Below are 17,202 nucleotides of genomic sequence, written 5' to 3' on the forward strand. Positions count from 1 at the left end.
TAATTTTATTTGTCATTATTATTATTATTTTTTTAATTTTTATTTTGACTAGAGAGAGAGAGACAGAGGGAGAGGAAAAAAAGGGAAATGAGAAAGCAAGCCACTGGGTCTGGGACTTGAACCACAGTTGGCCATGTGGGAGTCCAGTGCCTTAACTACCACACCACCTGCCTACCGCTATTTACTTATTTTTTTAGTTCATAAAAACTTTATAAAGTTGAATAATACAAGATAGAAAAAAGAAAATATCTGTAATGGTGATTAACCTTTTTATAACTCCTACATCCTATGTATGTTTTGGATGTGTTTATAGTCTTTTCATTAATACAGAAATAATGTTTTATGAATAGCTATTTGTTTTGACTTATTTTCCTTAATGGCAGCTGGAAAACTTATTTCGTGGCTCTCCATTGTGATAAACACATTTTATGACTTTTGTAATGGTTCACATAGAAAGAATGAAGCCAATGGAATCTTTTAGATATTGTGTAGGGAGCAGCCTGAATCTAAGCAAACAGATGACCTTTAGACACATGCAGAAATGGGGTTCCATGGATAGTTCTTTTGCAAAGCTGTGAACACCATTAACATGTGAATGCACTAGCTGCCCTTGTCTGAAACTGCAAGGCAGTATCAGGTTAAAGGAGACCACATATGTTAATTGGAAATGGCCCTGAGGAGATTTGAAAAAACATACATAGAACTACATGGTGCCTGGTGTCTTCACATCTTCAGTCAGTTAACATCTGAAAACAACTAGCTTTACATTTCACTTCCTCTTCCCTCATTTTCTGGCCTTTAAAAGAATAAACTTGGGTATATTCTCATCTGCAGCTGTCTTCATCAGAGAAGTCCAGATCACCCAATCCCTGCCTTTTTTTTTTTTTGGAGGATTTTTTTGCTATAGGGTGTGTGTGCTCGCCAGACAGAGAGAGACAGAGAGACAGAAAGCGAGAAATCACCCCCCGGGGGGATGGCCATGCCACCATCCCTTCTCCTCCATTCTCCTCTCGGGATCTTGGGCACGCACGCACATGCGCCCGGCGTGAGTTTTAAGCCGCCGGGTCCAGGACTCGAACTGCGGTCGACTACGTGGGAGTTCAGCGACATAGCCATTACACTAACTGCTGGTCCCTCCCTGCTTTTCTTTACTTGGGTGTCTTTATGTATTTATTTTTATGTTTATTCTCTAATTCATAGCCACCCCTACCCTCCCACCCCCAAACACACAAACACACTCAGATTTGAGTCCTGGACCTGATGGCTTGAAAACTATACCAGGCATGTGTGTGTTGAAAATCCCAGGAGTATAGAGGAGAATGGATTGTAGCATGGCCATACCCCCTGGTAGATGATTTCTTACTTTATCTCTCACTGTCTCTCTCTCTCCAGTGAGCATACATGCCCTATGGTAAAAAACCTTAAAAACATAGAAGTAGCTGAATTGGCTTATCTTCAGACAATCTATTGGTTCTCTCAAGGTGAACCAATTGAGTTAGAAAATGCTTTTTCTAGGATAGATGATAAATAATTATATTAATTTAAAGGAAAATTGTTTCTGGTTGTGTGATTATAAGATTTATATATTTTATTCTTATTAATATTATTTTACTGATTTGAAACCTACAGGAAAACAATTTTGATCATCTTGATTTTGATTTGGACTTGATGCCTTGGGAGTCAGACATTTGGGATATCAACAACCAATTCTGTACAGGTAATGATGTGTTTCAGTAGTAAAAACTTTAAACAGGTCTGTTTTATCTCGTAATTTGATAACAAGGGCAGTCCCTGATATACAGTGGTTTACCTTATGATTGATTGACCCTCAGTGTTGTGAAAGTGATACGTATTCAGTAGAAAGTGTGCTTTATACAGACATTCTGTTTTTCATTCTCAGTACAGTATTCAATAAATTACATGAGATATTCAACACTTCATTGTAAAATAAGCTTTGTGTTAGGGGGCCGGCAAGTGGTGTGGTGGTTAAAGGCGCTGGACTCCCACACGGCTGACTGCGGTTCAAGTCCCAGATCTGGTGGCTTGCTTTCTCATTTTCTCTCTTTCTCTTTTGCTTTCTCCCTCTCTGGTCAAAATAAAATGAAAACAGTATATATATATATATATATAAAGTTAGATAAAATAATTCTTTAAAAAAATAAGCTTTTCATTAGATGATTTTGCCAACTGTAAGTTAATCGAAGTATGCTAAGTATGTTTAAGGTAGACTAGGCTATTAAGTGATGATGTTTGGTAGGTTAGGTGTATTAAATACACTTTTAACTTATTTCAGCGTACAAAAGACTTATCAGGATGAAACTCCATCATTAGCTGAGCATCTGTACCAAAAATTAGGTGGGATTATTGGGCTATTTTGGTGGGTTAAAAGATTCCAGGAATATTTTTAAAGAGGTTGTTGCCTTAGGGTGCATGTGCTTTACTAGACAGAGACAGAAACAGCGAAAGGAAAACGAGAAATAATTTCCTGGGGTGGGGGGGCTATGCTGCAATCCCTTCTCCTCCATTCTCCTCCCAGGATCCTGGACACACACACACACATGCGCTCAGCATGTGTTTGAAGCCACTGGGTCTGGGACTCGAACCACAGTTGGCAGGAGGCCAGTGATGCTATGCCACCTGCTGGCCCCATATATCCTACTTAAAAGAGATTTTTGGTATAGGGTGTATGTGCTGACCAGAGAGACAGAGACAAAAAGCAAGAAATCACCCCTATGGGGAATGGCCATGCTGCAACCTCTTCTCCTCCATACTCATCTCCGGACCTTGGACATGCACGCACACGCACCTGGTGTGAGTTTTAAGCTGCCATGTCTGGGACTCAAACTGTGGTTTACTATGTGAGAATCCATTATACCATCTGCTGGAGCCTAAAAAAATGTTTTTTTTTTCTTTTTTTAATTAAAACAATTTTTGCTATAGGTGCATGTGCTTGCCAGAGAGAGACAGAGAGACACAGAGAGAAGGAGAGAAGAAAGCACCTCTCATGAGGAATAGTCATGTCACAGTTCCTTCTCTTCCTTCTTTCCCTTTGATTTTGGGCACACATGCACATGCCCAGTGTGTTTTGCAAGCCATCAGGTCTAGAAGTTGAACAGCACAGTTGACCACGTGGGATCCAGCTGCCTTAATGCCAGGCCATGAAGCCAGCCCTATGTATCCTACTTCTGATATAGCAATGCATAAATTAATTTCTCACCCAGATGGATATAAACAATTTCATAATTATGTTTCAGTAATGTAATGAATGGATAAATAATTCAGGGGCCAGCAGGTGGCATGGTGGTTGAGGTGGTAGACTCTCATGTGGCTGACCACAGTTTGAGTCCAGGCCTGACAGCTTGCTTTCTCACTTTCCTTCTCTCTCTTTCTGGTGTGCCCTATAGCCAAGTGAAAAATAATAATGATAAATAAAATTAAATAATTCTTTTAAAAAAGCAGTTCATAAATATGGTAATGAATTATGAATCATATCTTGGTAATAGATTAGTCTATTTGGGAACCATACAGGGCTTAGGGAGTCAATGCAAAGAAGCTAGAGTCACCAGAGTCTAGGAGCTTAGTGGAAGGGCCCATGCATTTGATGCACACATACTTTTGAGGAGGGGACACCGCCTGCCTGGTTGGTGCTGGTATCTTTTGGGGGCCTGATGAGGTGGGAGTTGGTGTGCTGAAAGAAGCTAGAGCCTGGAGCGGACGGCCTCTACTGGGTAGATCTGACTGGAGAATGAAGAAATGCCTGCTCCTACCTTCTGGGGCCCTTCTAGTGTCCCCGATTATTAGGACATGAAAGGAGGCCAGCTGGGAAATGTATTGGGTCATTGGAAAGTCGTGATGCATTCTTACATAGAAAATACAGAAAAATATGCCACGACCTTCCCAATGACCTAATATTAATTATGTGCATCAGACTCTAGGAGGTGAACTGGAGCTGAGAGACAGTAGATAAATAACTTGCACATTTCTCCACATTCCTCCCTACCGCTGCATGTCCTACTTTCTGTCATTCTTTTTTAAGGTCTTTGCCACTGGGCATGTACTCTGCTGAAAACAGAGAGAGGTAAAGTGAGAAGTCACCCCCCCGGGGGGGATGGCTATGCTGCAGTTCATTCTCCTCTCAGGATTTTGGGCATGTGTGTATATGTGTCCAGTGTGGCTTTCAAGCCTCCCAGTCCAGGACTTGAACCACAGTCAGCCACATGGGAGTCCACGGCTTTAACCACCATGCCACCTGCTGGCCCCACTTCCCTTCATTTTATGTAATTATGTGTTTTGCTCAGTGCCACTCTTTCTTTGTAGATATGGGATACATAGTGTCGGTGTTCTGGTTACCACTGTGTAATAAATGAGTCTAAATCTTAGTAGCTTAAAACAACCATTTATTAGGTTCCCAGAATCTCTGGATCAGGGGTTTGAGTAGGTACTCCAGGGATGTTTTGTCTCTGCTCTGTGATGTCCAGACCTCAACTAGGGAGATTCAAAGGCCGGAGAAGCTTGACACTGGGGGGCTAGAACCATGTTGAGGTGTCTTCACTACTCTGGTGCCGGGTTGGGATGACTTGAAGACTGGGACTACCGTCCGGAGTGTCTGTACAGGGCCACTCAGCGTGACTTGGTTTCCTCACATCATGGTGGACACAGGGCAGTCAGGCTTCCAGTGTGAGTGTCCCAGCCCACAAGGCAGAGGCTGTGTCCAGCCATAGAATTCAAAGCACGACTTCCATACGGTATTCGCTCAAGGATTCCTAAGCCCACCTGAGTTCAGGGGCAGAGGAAGTAGACCCTGCTTCTTGTTGGGGCAGTGGAGAGGTCACCTTGTAGGGGATCACAAGGGATGGTAGCTATTTCGTGACTGACTTTGGAAAACAAAGTCTGCCACGACCACCCTGTCGTATCTTTGACACTTAGAATGCTGCCTGGGCTATAGTTGCTCAGTAGATTTTAAAAAAAGTGTATGTTTTTCTTTCATGAGTGAGAGAGACAGAGAGATCTACCCCCAGGCTTCAGCTAGCCTTGTATTGTGGGCAGGTGTGTGTCTGGCATACTCAGGGAGGTCTCTGGACTTGAACGGGGACATTTCTCACATGGGATTGCCGCTCAGTGCGCTGTTTGACAGCTGTATTAGTCTCCGGCCTCTCAGTAAATTTCTGTTGAGTCAATCCAAACCGTATGAACATTTTCATGAGTTTTAACTGTATTGTCAAAATGCTTTATGTAATAATTTTTTCCTCTTACATTTAACATTTTTTTGGAATATATAATTTTTTTGTGTATGGTATAATAATCAAAGGCCCCAAATTCTATACAATAGAAGAATGTCTTCTGCTCTTATTCTTAGACAAGTTCTGCTCCCTAGAGACCACTGATGTACATTTTCCATTTACTTTTCCAGAGAATTACGTGTGTGTTTGTACACATACATACCTTGTTACACAAAAGCCTAGGTCTTTCGTGCAGCTTGTGTTATCCCCTAAAGGTACATTTTAGTGACCTTTGCTTCCATATCTGATCGAAGTTTAAATCGATTTTTTTTACCTTCTTTTTTTTTCATTTTATTTATATAAAATTCAGTTTATATCATCCAGTGGGAAAAAACTTTTACTCCATGTTTTTCAGTTAAAGATATTAAGGCAGAGCCTCAACCACTTTCTCCAGCCTCCTCAAGTTGTTCAGTCTCATCTCCTCAGTCAGTGGACTCTTATTCTTCAACGCAGCATGTTCCCGTAAGTATGGAATCTTTTACAGTTATTTTGGTTACAATGTTATCCACAACATAAGCATATAGGGGAAGGCAGTTTTAATATGTATTAACTTATTATCCTTATTATTTCCTTCAATCCCGAGGAAACTGAGACTTAGGGAAGGGCCTTGTGGAATCAAGAAAGTTGTTAACATCTCCGGTTTTGCCCTCTTTCCTTCTTTCCCTGTTTTTTTTTTTTTTTTTAAGATTTACTTATTTAATTTTATTTATTATTCTTATTTTTAAAATTTGACCATAGAGAGACAGAAAGGGAAAGTGAGAAAGCAAGTTGCCAGGTCCAGGACTCAAGCCATGGTCAGCCATGTGGGAGTCCAGCACCTTCACCACCATATCACCTGCTGGCCCCTCTCCTGTGTTTTTGCCTCTATAGTTTTATTATTTTCATTGTACTTACCAATACTCAGTATTATATTTTTGTTTATTGGTTTACTGTCTTCTTGCTTCCTTTCCTCCTCCCAGTAAGAATATGTGTTCTTGGCCAGCAGGTGGCATGGTTAAGGTGCTAGATCCCACATGGCCGGCTATACAGTTTGTGTCCTGGACCTGGTGGCTTGAGAATCACGCTAGGTGCATGTGTGTGTGCCCAAAACCCTGAGAGGAGACTAGAGGAGAAGGGATTGTAGTGTGGCCACCCTCCCAAGGGGTAATTTCAAATGGCACCTCCTCCCCAGCACATACACACTATTGCAAAAGCACAAATCAAAACAAAATGAACAAACAAAAGAATATATGTTCTTTGAGGACATAGAAGCATGTTAAGATTGTCAGCTTTTGTGACTCCTTAGGTGTAGAACCTTTTGATAGAATGCTTTCCTAAGGTCAGGAATGCTTACGTCAGGAACGCCTAATACTATCTTCCTATGGGCTAAGGTTTTTACAAAACTCCTTAAGAGTTCTTCTGGGGGCCAGCAGGTAGCATAGTGGTCAAGGACGTAGGCTCCCACATGGCCAGCTGTGGTCTGAATCTTGAACCCAGTGGCTTGAAACTCACACCAGGCATGCATGTGTGCATGTGTGCCCAAAATTCTGAGAGGAGAATGGAGGAGAAGGGATTGTGGTGTGGCCATCCGCACTGGGGGGTGATTTCTCACTTCTCTCTTTCTTCTCTCTGGCAAACACATGCATCCTATAGCAAAAGTCTTTCAAATAAAAATAAAAAAGAGTTCTTCTGCTCTCCTTCCAGACAAAAACCCTGAGGATAAGAAAAGGAAGTATCAAATTTAGGTATTTTTTCAAATGGGAAGGGGAAATTATAATAAGAAAATTGGAATTAATATTTTATTATTTCTGCTATGATTGAGGGATAGTGTTTCCCCTTTATCTGTGGGAGAAATGTTCTAAGACCCCAGTGGATGCTTGAAACCATCAGAAACACTGAACCTATGTTTACCATATACTTTTTGCCGTCTGACAGCCAAGGGAGTGACTTGGTGACGACAGGTATACTCTGTGGTGGACAAGTGGATGGGTCACGTCCCAGGTGGGCAGGAGTAGGACGGTGTGAGATTTTCTCATGCCCTTCAGAATAGCGTGCAGTTTGATACTTACAATTTGTTTATTTCTGGAATTTGTCATTTCATGTTTTTGGGCCCGGGTTGACTGTGGGTAGCTGAAGCTGTGGAGGAGGGATCTAATGTATCTTCATATAGTATCTTCTACATGCAGTCAGTGACTAAGTCCTGGTATTTCTGCTTAGTATCTCTCTCTCTTTTTTTGCCAGAAAGAGAGAGAGAGAGAGACAGAGAGACAGAGAGACAGAAAGCGAGAAATAACCCCCTGGGGGGATGGCCACACCGCAATCCCTTCTCCTCTATTCTCCTCTCGGGATCTTGGGCACACATGCACACATGCCCGGAGTGAGTTTAAGCCACTGGGTCCGGGACTTGAACTGCAGTTGACTACATGGGAGTCCAGTGACATAGCCATTACACCAACTGCTGGTCCCTTTTCGACTATCTCTAAAACTTATTGTTTCTGCTCCTCTTTCTGCTGTACTGTTTCATCATCTCACCTGGTTTAAGTCAGTAGGATTGTAACTATCAATAGTTTCTTTTTTTTTTTTTTTGAGAGGTTTTCGCTATAGGGTGTGTGCGCTCGCCAGACAGAGAGAGACAGAGAGACAGAAAACGAGAAGTCACCCCCCGGGGGGGATGGTCACGCCGCAATCCCTTCTCCTCCATTCTCCTCTCGGGATCTTGGGTACACACGCACACGTGCCCAGTGTGAGTTTTAAGCCACCAGATCCGGGACACGAACCGCGGTCGACTACATGGGAGTTCAGCGACATAGCCATTACACTAACTACTGGTTCCCACTATCAATAGTTTCTGTGCCTCCAACTCTTCAAACCCTTCTTTTTTATTAGAGAGATTTTTGCGATAGGGCATGTGTGCTCACTATATATATATATATATATATATATATAGAGAGAGAGAGAGAGAGAGAGAGAGAGAGCAAGAAATCACCCCCCAGGGGCAGATGGCCACGCTGCAATCCTTTCTACTCCATTCTCCTCTTGGGATTCTGGGCAAGCACTCACATGTGCTTGTTGTGAGTTTGAAGCGGCCAGGTCTGGGACTTGAACTGTGGTCGACCACGTGGAAGTCCAGCAACATAACCATTATGCCATCTGTTGGTACCTCCACTCCCGAACCCTTCTTAACAGAGAAATCCTCAAAGAGAAATCTTTCAAAGTCATGAACTTGGCATTTAGTCATTTGTTTAAAACCTCTTATCAACTGGGCCGGCTGGTGGAATAGTGGTTAAGGTGTCTGGATTGTACAGGGCTGACCGTGCAGTTTGAGACCTAGAGCCGAGGGCCCGTGAAACATGCCAGGCATGTGTGCATATGTGCCCAAATCCTGAGGAGAGTGGAAGGGAAGAGATTGTGATGTAGCTACAGCCCAGAGGGTGCTTTCTCACTTCCCTTTTCTCTAATTGTCTGTCTCTGGTGAGCACACATGCCTTGTAGCAAATTAAAAAACATCAACAAAAACCCCTTTTAATAACTTCCTGACTCTTACAAGGATGAAATTCAGGTTCTGAGTGTTAGCCTCGCCTGGGATGCAGTGGGTGGCAGACTGAACTGCTGGAAACCATGTGGCTGACTGCGGTTTAGATTCTGGGATAGGCTTGCAAACACATACCGAAGATCCCGAGGAGCCAGAGTAGTGGCTGAAGGGGATGGTGGCATCACTGGGCCCTGTCGAAAATGTTTCTCTCTCTGAAACAAGCATATGTATGTGCTATTGTGAATAATAATATTAAAAGCAAAAAGCCCCAGTGCATTAGGTCTTGCCTTTGCTTCCCTCTCCTGTCTTATTTCTTGCTGTCCCCTCCTGTCTTTGCACTCCCCTTAGCTTTAGCCCTATGGGGTTCCTGCTCAAGAGCTCCCACACGTGCCTCTCATTCGACAGTTACGCCGGGTTCAGTTCCCGACGCTGGCAGGAAAGAGCGATGAGCGGCAGGCGCCTCCTCTCCCAGGTGGAGGGTTTGCATATTCTCTTTTTTCTGCCTGGAACAGCAGAAGAAAGTTCCTCTTGGGAAACGCCTTATCTTTTAAGTCTGAGTTCAAAAATGACTTCCTTTGTGAAGTTTTATTTTGAGTGTTACTGTTGGAATCTCTCTTTGGTCCCACAGTTTCTCCAAATGATTTAATTAAAAAAAATGAAGTATGCAACAAAGTGGATTCAGAAGAGCCTGGTTTCTGTCCTTGTCCTTTCTCCCTTTCTTACATAAAAGGTAGCATATTGTACACCCTCTCCTATACCTTGGGTTCTGAGGGACGTGTCATCAGACAGGCATGAGTGCGTGATCACCGGGGAGCGTGTGCATGCAGAGCTAGGTGGTATAGCTTGTAACTCGGCTGTGTTTGCTCCGGGCTCCCACTTACAGAGCATGTTACTACACTGAATACTGTAGGCAGTTGTAGCACAGCCCGAAGTATTTGTGTATTTAAACATATCTAAAGATAGGAAAGGTACAGTAAGCATGCAGTATAAAAAATGGACCAGCAGTTGGCGTAATGGCTATGTCGCTGGACGCCCATGTAGTCAACTGCGGTTCGCGTCTCAGACCCGGTGGCTTAGACTCACCCCAGGTGTGTGTGTATGCGTGCCCAAGATCCCGAGAGGAGAATGGAGGAGAAGGGATTGCAGCGCAGCCATCCCCCCTGGGGGGTGATTTCTCGCTTTCTGTTTTTCTGTCTGTCTCTGTCTTTCTAGCGAGTACACGTGCCCAATAGCAAAAAAACAAAAAAAACAGTGGGTCAGCAGTGGCATGATGGTTGAGGCTGTGTGGTTCGAGTCCCAGACCCAGGTGTTTGAAAATCACTCCAGGCATGTGTGGGTGTGTGCCCGAAATCCTGAGAGGAGAATGCAGGAAAAAGGACTGTGGTGCGGCCATCTTCCCTGGGAGGTAATTTCTCACTTTCCCTCTCTTGCTCTTTGTCTCTCTCTGGTGAGTATACCTGTCCTTTAGCAAAAACCAAAAAATAAAGAAAAAGAAATGAAACACTGCCGAGAGCACTTACTATGACTGGAGCTTGCTCTGGGTGAGCCAGTGAGCGAGTGGCACATGAATGGTATCGTACAGTGCTGTGGACTTTATAAACACTGTGCACTTGGGCTGCACTAAATCCACAGAAATGCTTTTCTTCTATAATAAATTAGCCTTAGCTTACTGTAACTTCTTTTTTGCTATAGAGTGTGTTTGCTGACAGAGAGACAGAGATACAGAGAGAGAGAGAGAGAGAGAGAAAGAAATCATTTCCCAGGTGGGATGGCCATGCCGCAATCCTTTCTCTTTCACTCTCTTGGGGTTTAGGGCACACGTGCACACACATCTGGCACGTTTCTCAAGCTGCTGGGTCCAGGACTTGAACTGTGCCGTCAGCCATGTGGGATCTAGTGCCCTAACCACCATACTGCCTGCTGGCCCACTGTAACTTTTTTTTACTTTTTAAACTTATTAATATTTTAAAACTTTTTGATACTTTGCTTAAAATTTATCATGTGGCTGTAGAAAAAATTTTCCTTTCTTTCTATCCTTATTCTGTATTATTTTTCTATTTTTTAAATAAAAAAATTAGTTAAAAAATTTTCATTTTAATTTTTTTTGGAGAGCTTTTTTTTTTTTTTTGCTATAAGACGCGTGTGCTTGCCAGAGAGACAGAGAGAGACAGAGAGACAGAAAGCGAGAAATCACTCCCCAGCAGGGATGGCCACGTCGCAATCCCTTCTTCTCCATTCTCCTCTCGGGATCTTGGGCACGCATGCACGCACACACGCCTGGCGTGAGTTTAAGCCACTGGGTCCGGGACTTGAACCACAGTCGACTACATGGGAGTCCAGCAACAGCCATTATGCTAACTGCTGGTCCCCAAAATTTTAATTTTTAAACAGCTTAATTAAAACTAAGACACAAATACACACATGAGCTTACTCAGGGTCAGGGTCATCAGTATCATTGTCTACCACCTCCACTTGTTACCCCACTGGAAGGCCCATGCTCAGTAAAACAACACGAGATTAAATCGAACACCAGCGAATGAGGCTGCTGCCAGAGTACGGCATTGTGTTTTACCGTAAGCTCGTTTATACACGTAGGAGTATGTTCCAAATAACGGTAAGTATAACATGGTAAACACACCAACCGGTCACAGTCATTTGTCCTTAGTGCCAAGTGTTGGGTACTGTGTGTGATTTCGTGTACGACTTGGCTCAGAAGGTTGGCTATACCAACATCACCACAGGCAAGTCAGCAATGCCTCGTGCCACGTGGTTATGATGGCTACGGCATCACTGGGCAGTAGGGGTGGCAGCTCCGGTATAAGCTCGTGGGGCCTCTGTCGTACGTGTGATCTGTCACCGAAATGTCATTATGTGCCCGTGACTACTGTGAGCCTCGGGGTGTGTAGTGAGGAGGGTTAGGGATGAACGGATGGAGCAGTTCCGACTCTCCGGGAGACCGAGAGTGTCCCTTCCTCCCATGTCTTCTCCAGGTCATTTAAATATTTTCTTCCGATACAATGTTTAAATTTGCCTTTGGCTACTGTTTGTTTTACTAGTCAGTAAAATGGCTGTTTCTGTCCTTTATGTCCAATTTGGCAAAAGTTTCCCCCCAATATGTGTCTTTAAACTTTTTTATGATCTATTAATAGTTTTCATCATTAATTTTTACTTTTTAAGTTTCGCCATAGGGTACATGTGCTTGATGGAGAGAGACGGAGAGAGGGAGAGAGAGAGATAGGGAGAGTGAGAAATTACCCCTAGGAAGGATGGCCATGCTGCAGTTTCTTCCCCATTCTCTGCTCAGAATTTTGAGCATGCATATGCACATCCTAGAGTGTTTTTTTTTTTTTTTAAAGAAGTATTTATGTATTAAATTTTAGCTATCATCATTATTATTATTTTAAAATTTGCTACAGGGCACATGCACTCACCAGAGAGAGATGGGGCCAGATGGCTGGGGGAGTGAGAAAGCAAGCCACCAGGTCTGGGACTCCAGCCACCGTTGACCATGTGGGAGTCCAGTGCCTTAACCGTCATGCCACCTGTCTACCTCTGGAGTGTTTTATGAGTTGTCAGGTCCAGGACTCAAACCACATGTTGGATCCAGCTGCCTTTAACCACCACTCCATCAGCTGGCCCCCCATTGCTAAACTTTTTAAAAATTATTTTATCTAACTTTATCTACTTATTTATTTTAATTTGACCAGAGAGGGAGAGAGTGAGAGCGAGGAAAAGTAAGAAAGCAAGCTGCCAGGTCCAGGACTTGAATCGTGGTCGGCCATGTAGGAGTTCAGCATCCTTAACCACCATGCTGCCTGCCGGCCCCCCAGTGCTAAATATTTTAATAATAATTTTTTTAATTGCCAGAGGGCATGTGCACTGCCAGAGAGACAGAGAGACAGAGATAGAGAGACAGGGCAGGGGGAAAGGAGGAAGCATCCCCTCATTGGGGCGTGGTCATGCATCAATCTCTTTCATTTCTCTACTCTTTTGTGTACACATGTCTGATACTTTTTTCTTCTTTTTAAAGAATTATTTTATTTAACTTTAGTTATTTACTTATTTATTTAAATTTGACTAGAGAGGGACAGAGAGAGAGAGAGAGAGAGAGAGAGAAGGAAAGTAAGAGAGCAAGCTGCCAGGTCTGGGACTTGAACCATGGTCAGCCATGTAGGAATGTTGCTCTCTTAACCACCATGCCACCTGCTGTCCCCTTGCCTGATATTTTCCAAACAGTGCCTCGCTATATAAGATCCAGCTCTCTTAACCACTAGGCCACAGGGTCAGCCCATATTTTTAATTATTATTTCTTTAAATCTATGTCTTCCTTTATTGCTTCTGAGTGTTTTGACTTAAAAGAGTTTAGTAAAAATTATTTTGCTTTTAAGGCTGAATAAAAGAGATTATGGGGATTAATTGTAGCCATAAATGGTATTAAGTTTATGTGACGAGGAACTGGTAAGATAGGAAAGCTTGTAGGAGAAAATGCAGAGCCAGATCATTGATTTCTGTCTGTCTTTATTTATTTTTTGGAAAGGTTTTTGCTATAGGGTGCATGCGCTCGCCAAAGAGATAGAGACAGCAAGTGAGACATCACCTCCTAGGGGGGATGCCACGCCGCAATCCCTTCTCCTCCATTCTCTTGGGATCTTAGGCACATATGCACACGCGCCCGGCATGAGTTTAAGCCACCAGGTTCAAGACTTGAGCCGCGGTCGACTACATGGGAGTCCATTACACTAACTGCTGGTCCCGTTGATTTCTGTTTTTAATCCAAGAGGCTGACAAACATAGCTTCACACGTTGAGTCATTTTTCTTTGGTGTTGATGATTAATGCTGATTTATCCATACTCAGCACTCCACTTCTAGACATATTTTCTAATATATCTAATATACCTTTGTCTTTAAGTTGCCATGAAGTATTTTTCTTTTGGGTTGTTGGAAAAGTTATGATGCGTTTTGCATGGAAAAACATAGAAAACTACATCATGATAGATCATGCTTTGCTTTCTAGCAGTTTGCTGCTCAGGGTCGCACTCCTGCATTACGCTGTGTTTTATTTTGCTGCAGGAGGAGTTGGATTTGTCTTCGAGTTCCCAGCTGTCTCCTCTTTCCTTGTATGGAGAGAGCTGCAGTAGTCCTTCCTCCGCAGAGCCACTGAAGGAAGATAAGCCTGTCATTGACCCTAGGAACAAAACTGGTATTACTCCATCTCCTAACTTCTGTTATCTCTGTTTTAGACTGAGGTTAGGCTCTATTTCTTTGAACAATTTGTTGGGTTAAGCGCATTTATTAAACTGGCTCGCTTTGCTCCCTGGCCCTGCGTTGTTTGTTGTGGTTGATTATTGCAGAGAGGAGAGGGAAGGAATAATCTTTGGTTGTCTCTGTCATTTCAGGTAAATGATACTTTAAACTAAATTTGGGACTCATCTTCAGGAGAGATTGAAAAATTCTAATAAAAGATGCTGCGTTTGAGGGCCATGTGTTACCTATTTACCTCCAGGCTTTATTTAGTGATTCGAGGTTTTCTCCTTTAGCAGTTCCTGTGCCTCTTTCCCACAGCTGCAGCATGGTCACCAAAGTAGATCTCAGTTTAAGGATTTTCCTTTAGTCCCTTCAAATATGGAGTAGCTAGGCTTAAACTCCAGTTAAAAATAGTTGCTAGAAGTCAAGATAGGAGTCAGCAGGTGACATGGTGGTTAGGGCACTGGATTCTTTTTTTTTTTCTTTCTTTTTTTGGAGAGGTTTTTGCTATAGGGCGCGTGCGCTCGCCAGAAAGACAGAGACAGAGAGACAGAGAGACAGAAAGAAAGTACTCCCCTTGCAGGGGGGATGGCCACGCCGCAATCCCTTCTCCTCTATTCTCCTCTCGGGATTTTGGGCACGTACGCACATGTGCCCAACGTGAGTTTAAGCCACCAGGTCTGGGACTTGAACTGCGGTCAACTACTTGAGAGTCCAGCAGCATAGCCATTATGCTATCTGCTGGTCCCAGGACACTGGATTCACACATGGCCGGCCATGGATTGAGTCCTAGACTGGTGGCTTGAAAATCACACTAGGCACATGTGTGTTCATGCCCAAAATCTCAGGAAGAGACTGGAGGAGAAGGGACTATAGTGTGGCTATCTCCCTTGGGGGTTGATTTTTCACTTTTCCTCTTTCTCCCTCTCTCTCCTTAACCTCCCTCCCCGAATGTATAAACCCTATGGCAAAAATAAAACATACTTAAAGGGACCAGCAGATGGCATAATGGTTACGTAGCTGGACTCTCACATGTCTGACCACCCAGACCGGTGGCAAGAAAACCCCACACACTTGAAAAAAAAAGCCAAGATAATATGTAGAGAAACGTATGTAATAAAGTCTTTTTTTTTTTTTTTTTTGAGAGAGATTTTTGCTATAGGGTGCATGTGCTTGCTGGAGAGACAGAGAGAGAGACAAAGCGAGAAGTCACCCCCCAGGGGTTGGGCACGCTCACAGTCCCTTCTTTTCTACTCTCCTCTAGGGATTTTGGGCACGCACGCACACACCTGGCATGAGCTTCAAACTGCCGTGTCCAATACTCAAAACATGATTGACTATGTGGGAGTCCAGTGACGTAACCATTACACTATCTACTGCTCCTGCCATAGAGTCTCTTTTCTAATGCTTGTTTAATTATCTTTTAATTGATTTGTGGTTTGTTTGTTTTCTATCCAGAAAATGGACTGACTCCAAAGAAAAAAATTCAGGCAAATTCAAAACCTTCAATTCAGCCCAAGCCTTTATTGCTTCCAGCAGCACCCAAGACTCAAACAAACTCCAGTGCGCCAGCGAAAACCATCATTATTCAGGCACTGCCCACACTTATGCCTCTGACGAAGCACCAGCCGATTATCAGCATACAGCCTGCACCCCCTAAAGGTACGTGAGTCGAATTTGAGGCTGGGTTTGTTTATTTGGAGGGCAGTACGACTCGTGCTGTGTGCTTTCATTCAGGCTGTAATTTCAGAGCACATGCTGTGTGTCAGGAGTTGTCCTTGGACCTGAGGATGTCACAGACATGACTAATACGTCGTTGCTGTCCTAACGGGGGAGATAGCCGTCCAGATCAGTTACTCTGATACTTAAGGTTTTAATTGTCGAAACAGCTTTCTCCAAGGCTTTTGGTTTTCTGTGTTCTTGTATTAAAGAACAAAATCTGGGAAACTTTCTTGGTGCCGTTTTATACTCAGATTTTTATGGCTGTAGCTTATTTTTGTTTTTAAGGAGCTGTCAGCATTTAAAATGAAATGATCCATTTCAAGTCTGTGGGTGTGTTTTAGCATTAGGATCAAGTTCTTTCTTTTTTTTTTTGGAGAGGTTTTTGCTATAGGGTGCATGTGCTCACCAGAAAGGCAGAGAGAAAGAGACAGAAAGCGAGAAATCACCCCTCAGGGAGAATGGCCACGCTGCAGCCCCTTCTCCATTCTCGTCTCGGGATCTTGGGCACGCACGCACATGCGCCCAGTGTGAGTTTAAGCCACTGAGTCTGGGACTCAAACTGTGGTCAGCTACGTGGGAGTCCAGCGACATAGCCATTATGCCATCTGCTGGTCCCAAGAATCAAGTTCTTTTGTTTTTTAAAAGAATTATTTAATTTATCATCATTATTATTTTTAAAATTTTGCTATAGGGCATGTACTCTCACTAGAGAGAGAAGAGAGAGAAAATGAGAAAGCAAATTGCCAGGTATGGGACTTGAACCGCATTTTGGCTATGTGGGAGTGCAGCGCCCTAACCACCATGCCATCTGTGGGCCCCTAGGATCAAGTTTTTAACCTGAGGATGTTGCATGCTTTAAGGAACAGGATATTGAACTGGGCATTAGGAGGAGACCTGAACTCTGCCTTACTTGGCTAAGAATTTCTGTGCTTCCATACTTTGTCCACCAGATGGCCTCACACACTTGTGATTGTACATAGAGTTTAGGCTGGTAGTGAAAGAAGTTCAAGTTTGAGGTTTTGCCAGCATTCCAATAAAGGAATTGTTTGTTCCCAGAGATCTGTGAGGCAGATTAGTCCTCACTGGACGCACACCGATACATGCACACCAGTGTACAGGAGACCTTCTGCAGCACTCTTGCCTCTGGATTTACCTTGATGGTGCCAAGTGGGACTAGGTGCTAATTTGAGGCAAACAAGTTGCAAGTAAACACCAATGTATATTTGCTTTTATGGCCATATTTTCATTTGTGGATAGAGAACCTTTCTTTGGAACATTTTTTTCTAAAGAATTATTTAAATAAATAAATAAATAAATAAATAAATAAATAAATAAAAATTTGACCAGAAAGGGACAGCGTGAGAGAGTGAGCGAGCAAAAGTGAGCAAGCAAGCTGCCAGGTCCAGGACTCGAATCCTGGTCGGCCTTGTGGGAGTCTAGCGCCC

At 43.3% G+C, this 17,202-nt stretch overlaps 1 protein-coding gene across 1 annotated transcript in view; it reads left to right on the plus strand.

Annotated features, from left to right (window-relative positions):
- Positions 1–17,202, plus strand: part of ATF6 (activating transcription factor 6) — a 255,241-nt gene that overhangs the window by 28,887 nt on the left and 209,152 nt on the right. Inside the window, exons 6-9 of the mRNA XM_006142264.2 lie at positions 1,630–1,717; positions 5,635–5,741; positions 13,862–13,991; positions 15,494–15,697. Coding sequence (XP_006142326.1) covers positions 1,630–1,717; positions 5,635–5,741; positions 13,862–13,991; positions 15,494–15,697 — 529 coding nt within the window. The remainder of the gene's footprint in view (positions 1–1,629; positions 1,718–5,634; positions 5,742–13,861; positions 13,992–15,493; positions 15,698–17,202) is intronic.

Source organism: Tupaia chinensis, unplaced genomic scaffold (genome assembly GCF_000334495.1).
Source record: "Tupaia chinensis unplaced genomic scaffold, TupChi_1.0 Scaffold000070_1, whole genome shotgun sequence".
Classification (NCBI taxonomy): Eukaryota; Metazoa; Chordata; class Mammalia; order Scandentia; family Tupaiidae; genus Tupaia; species Tupaia belangeri.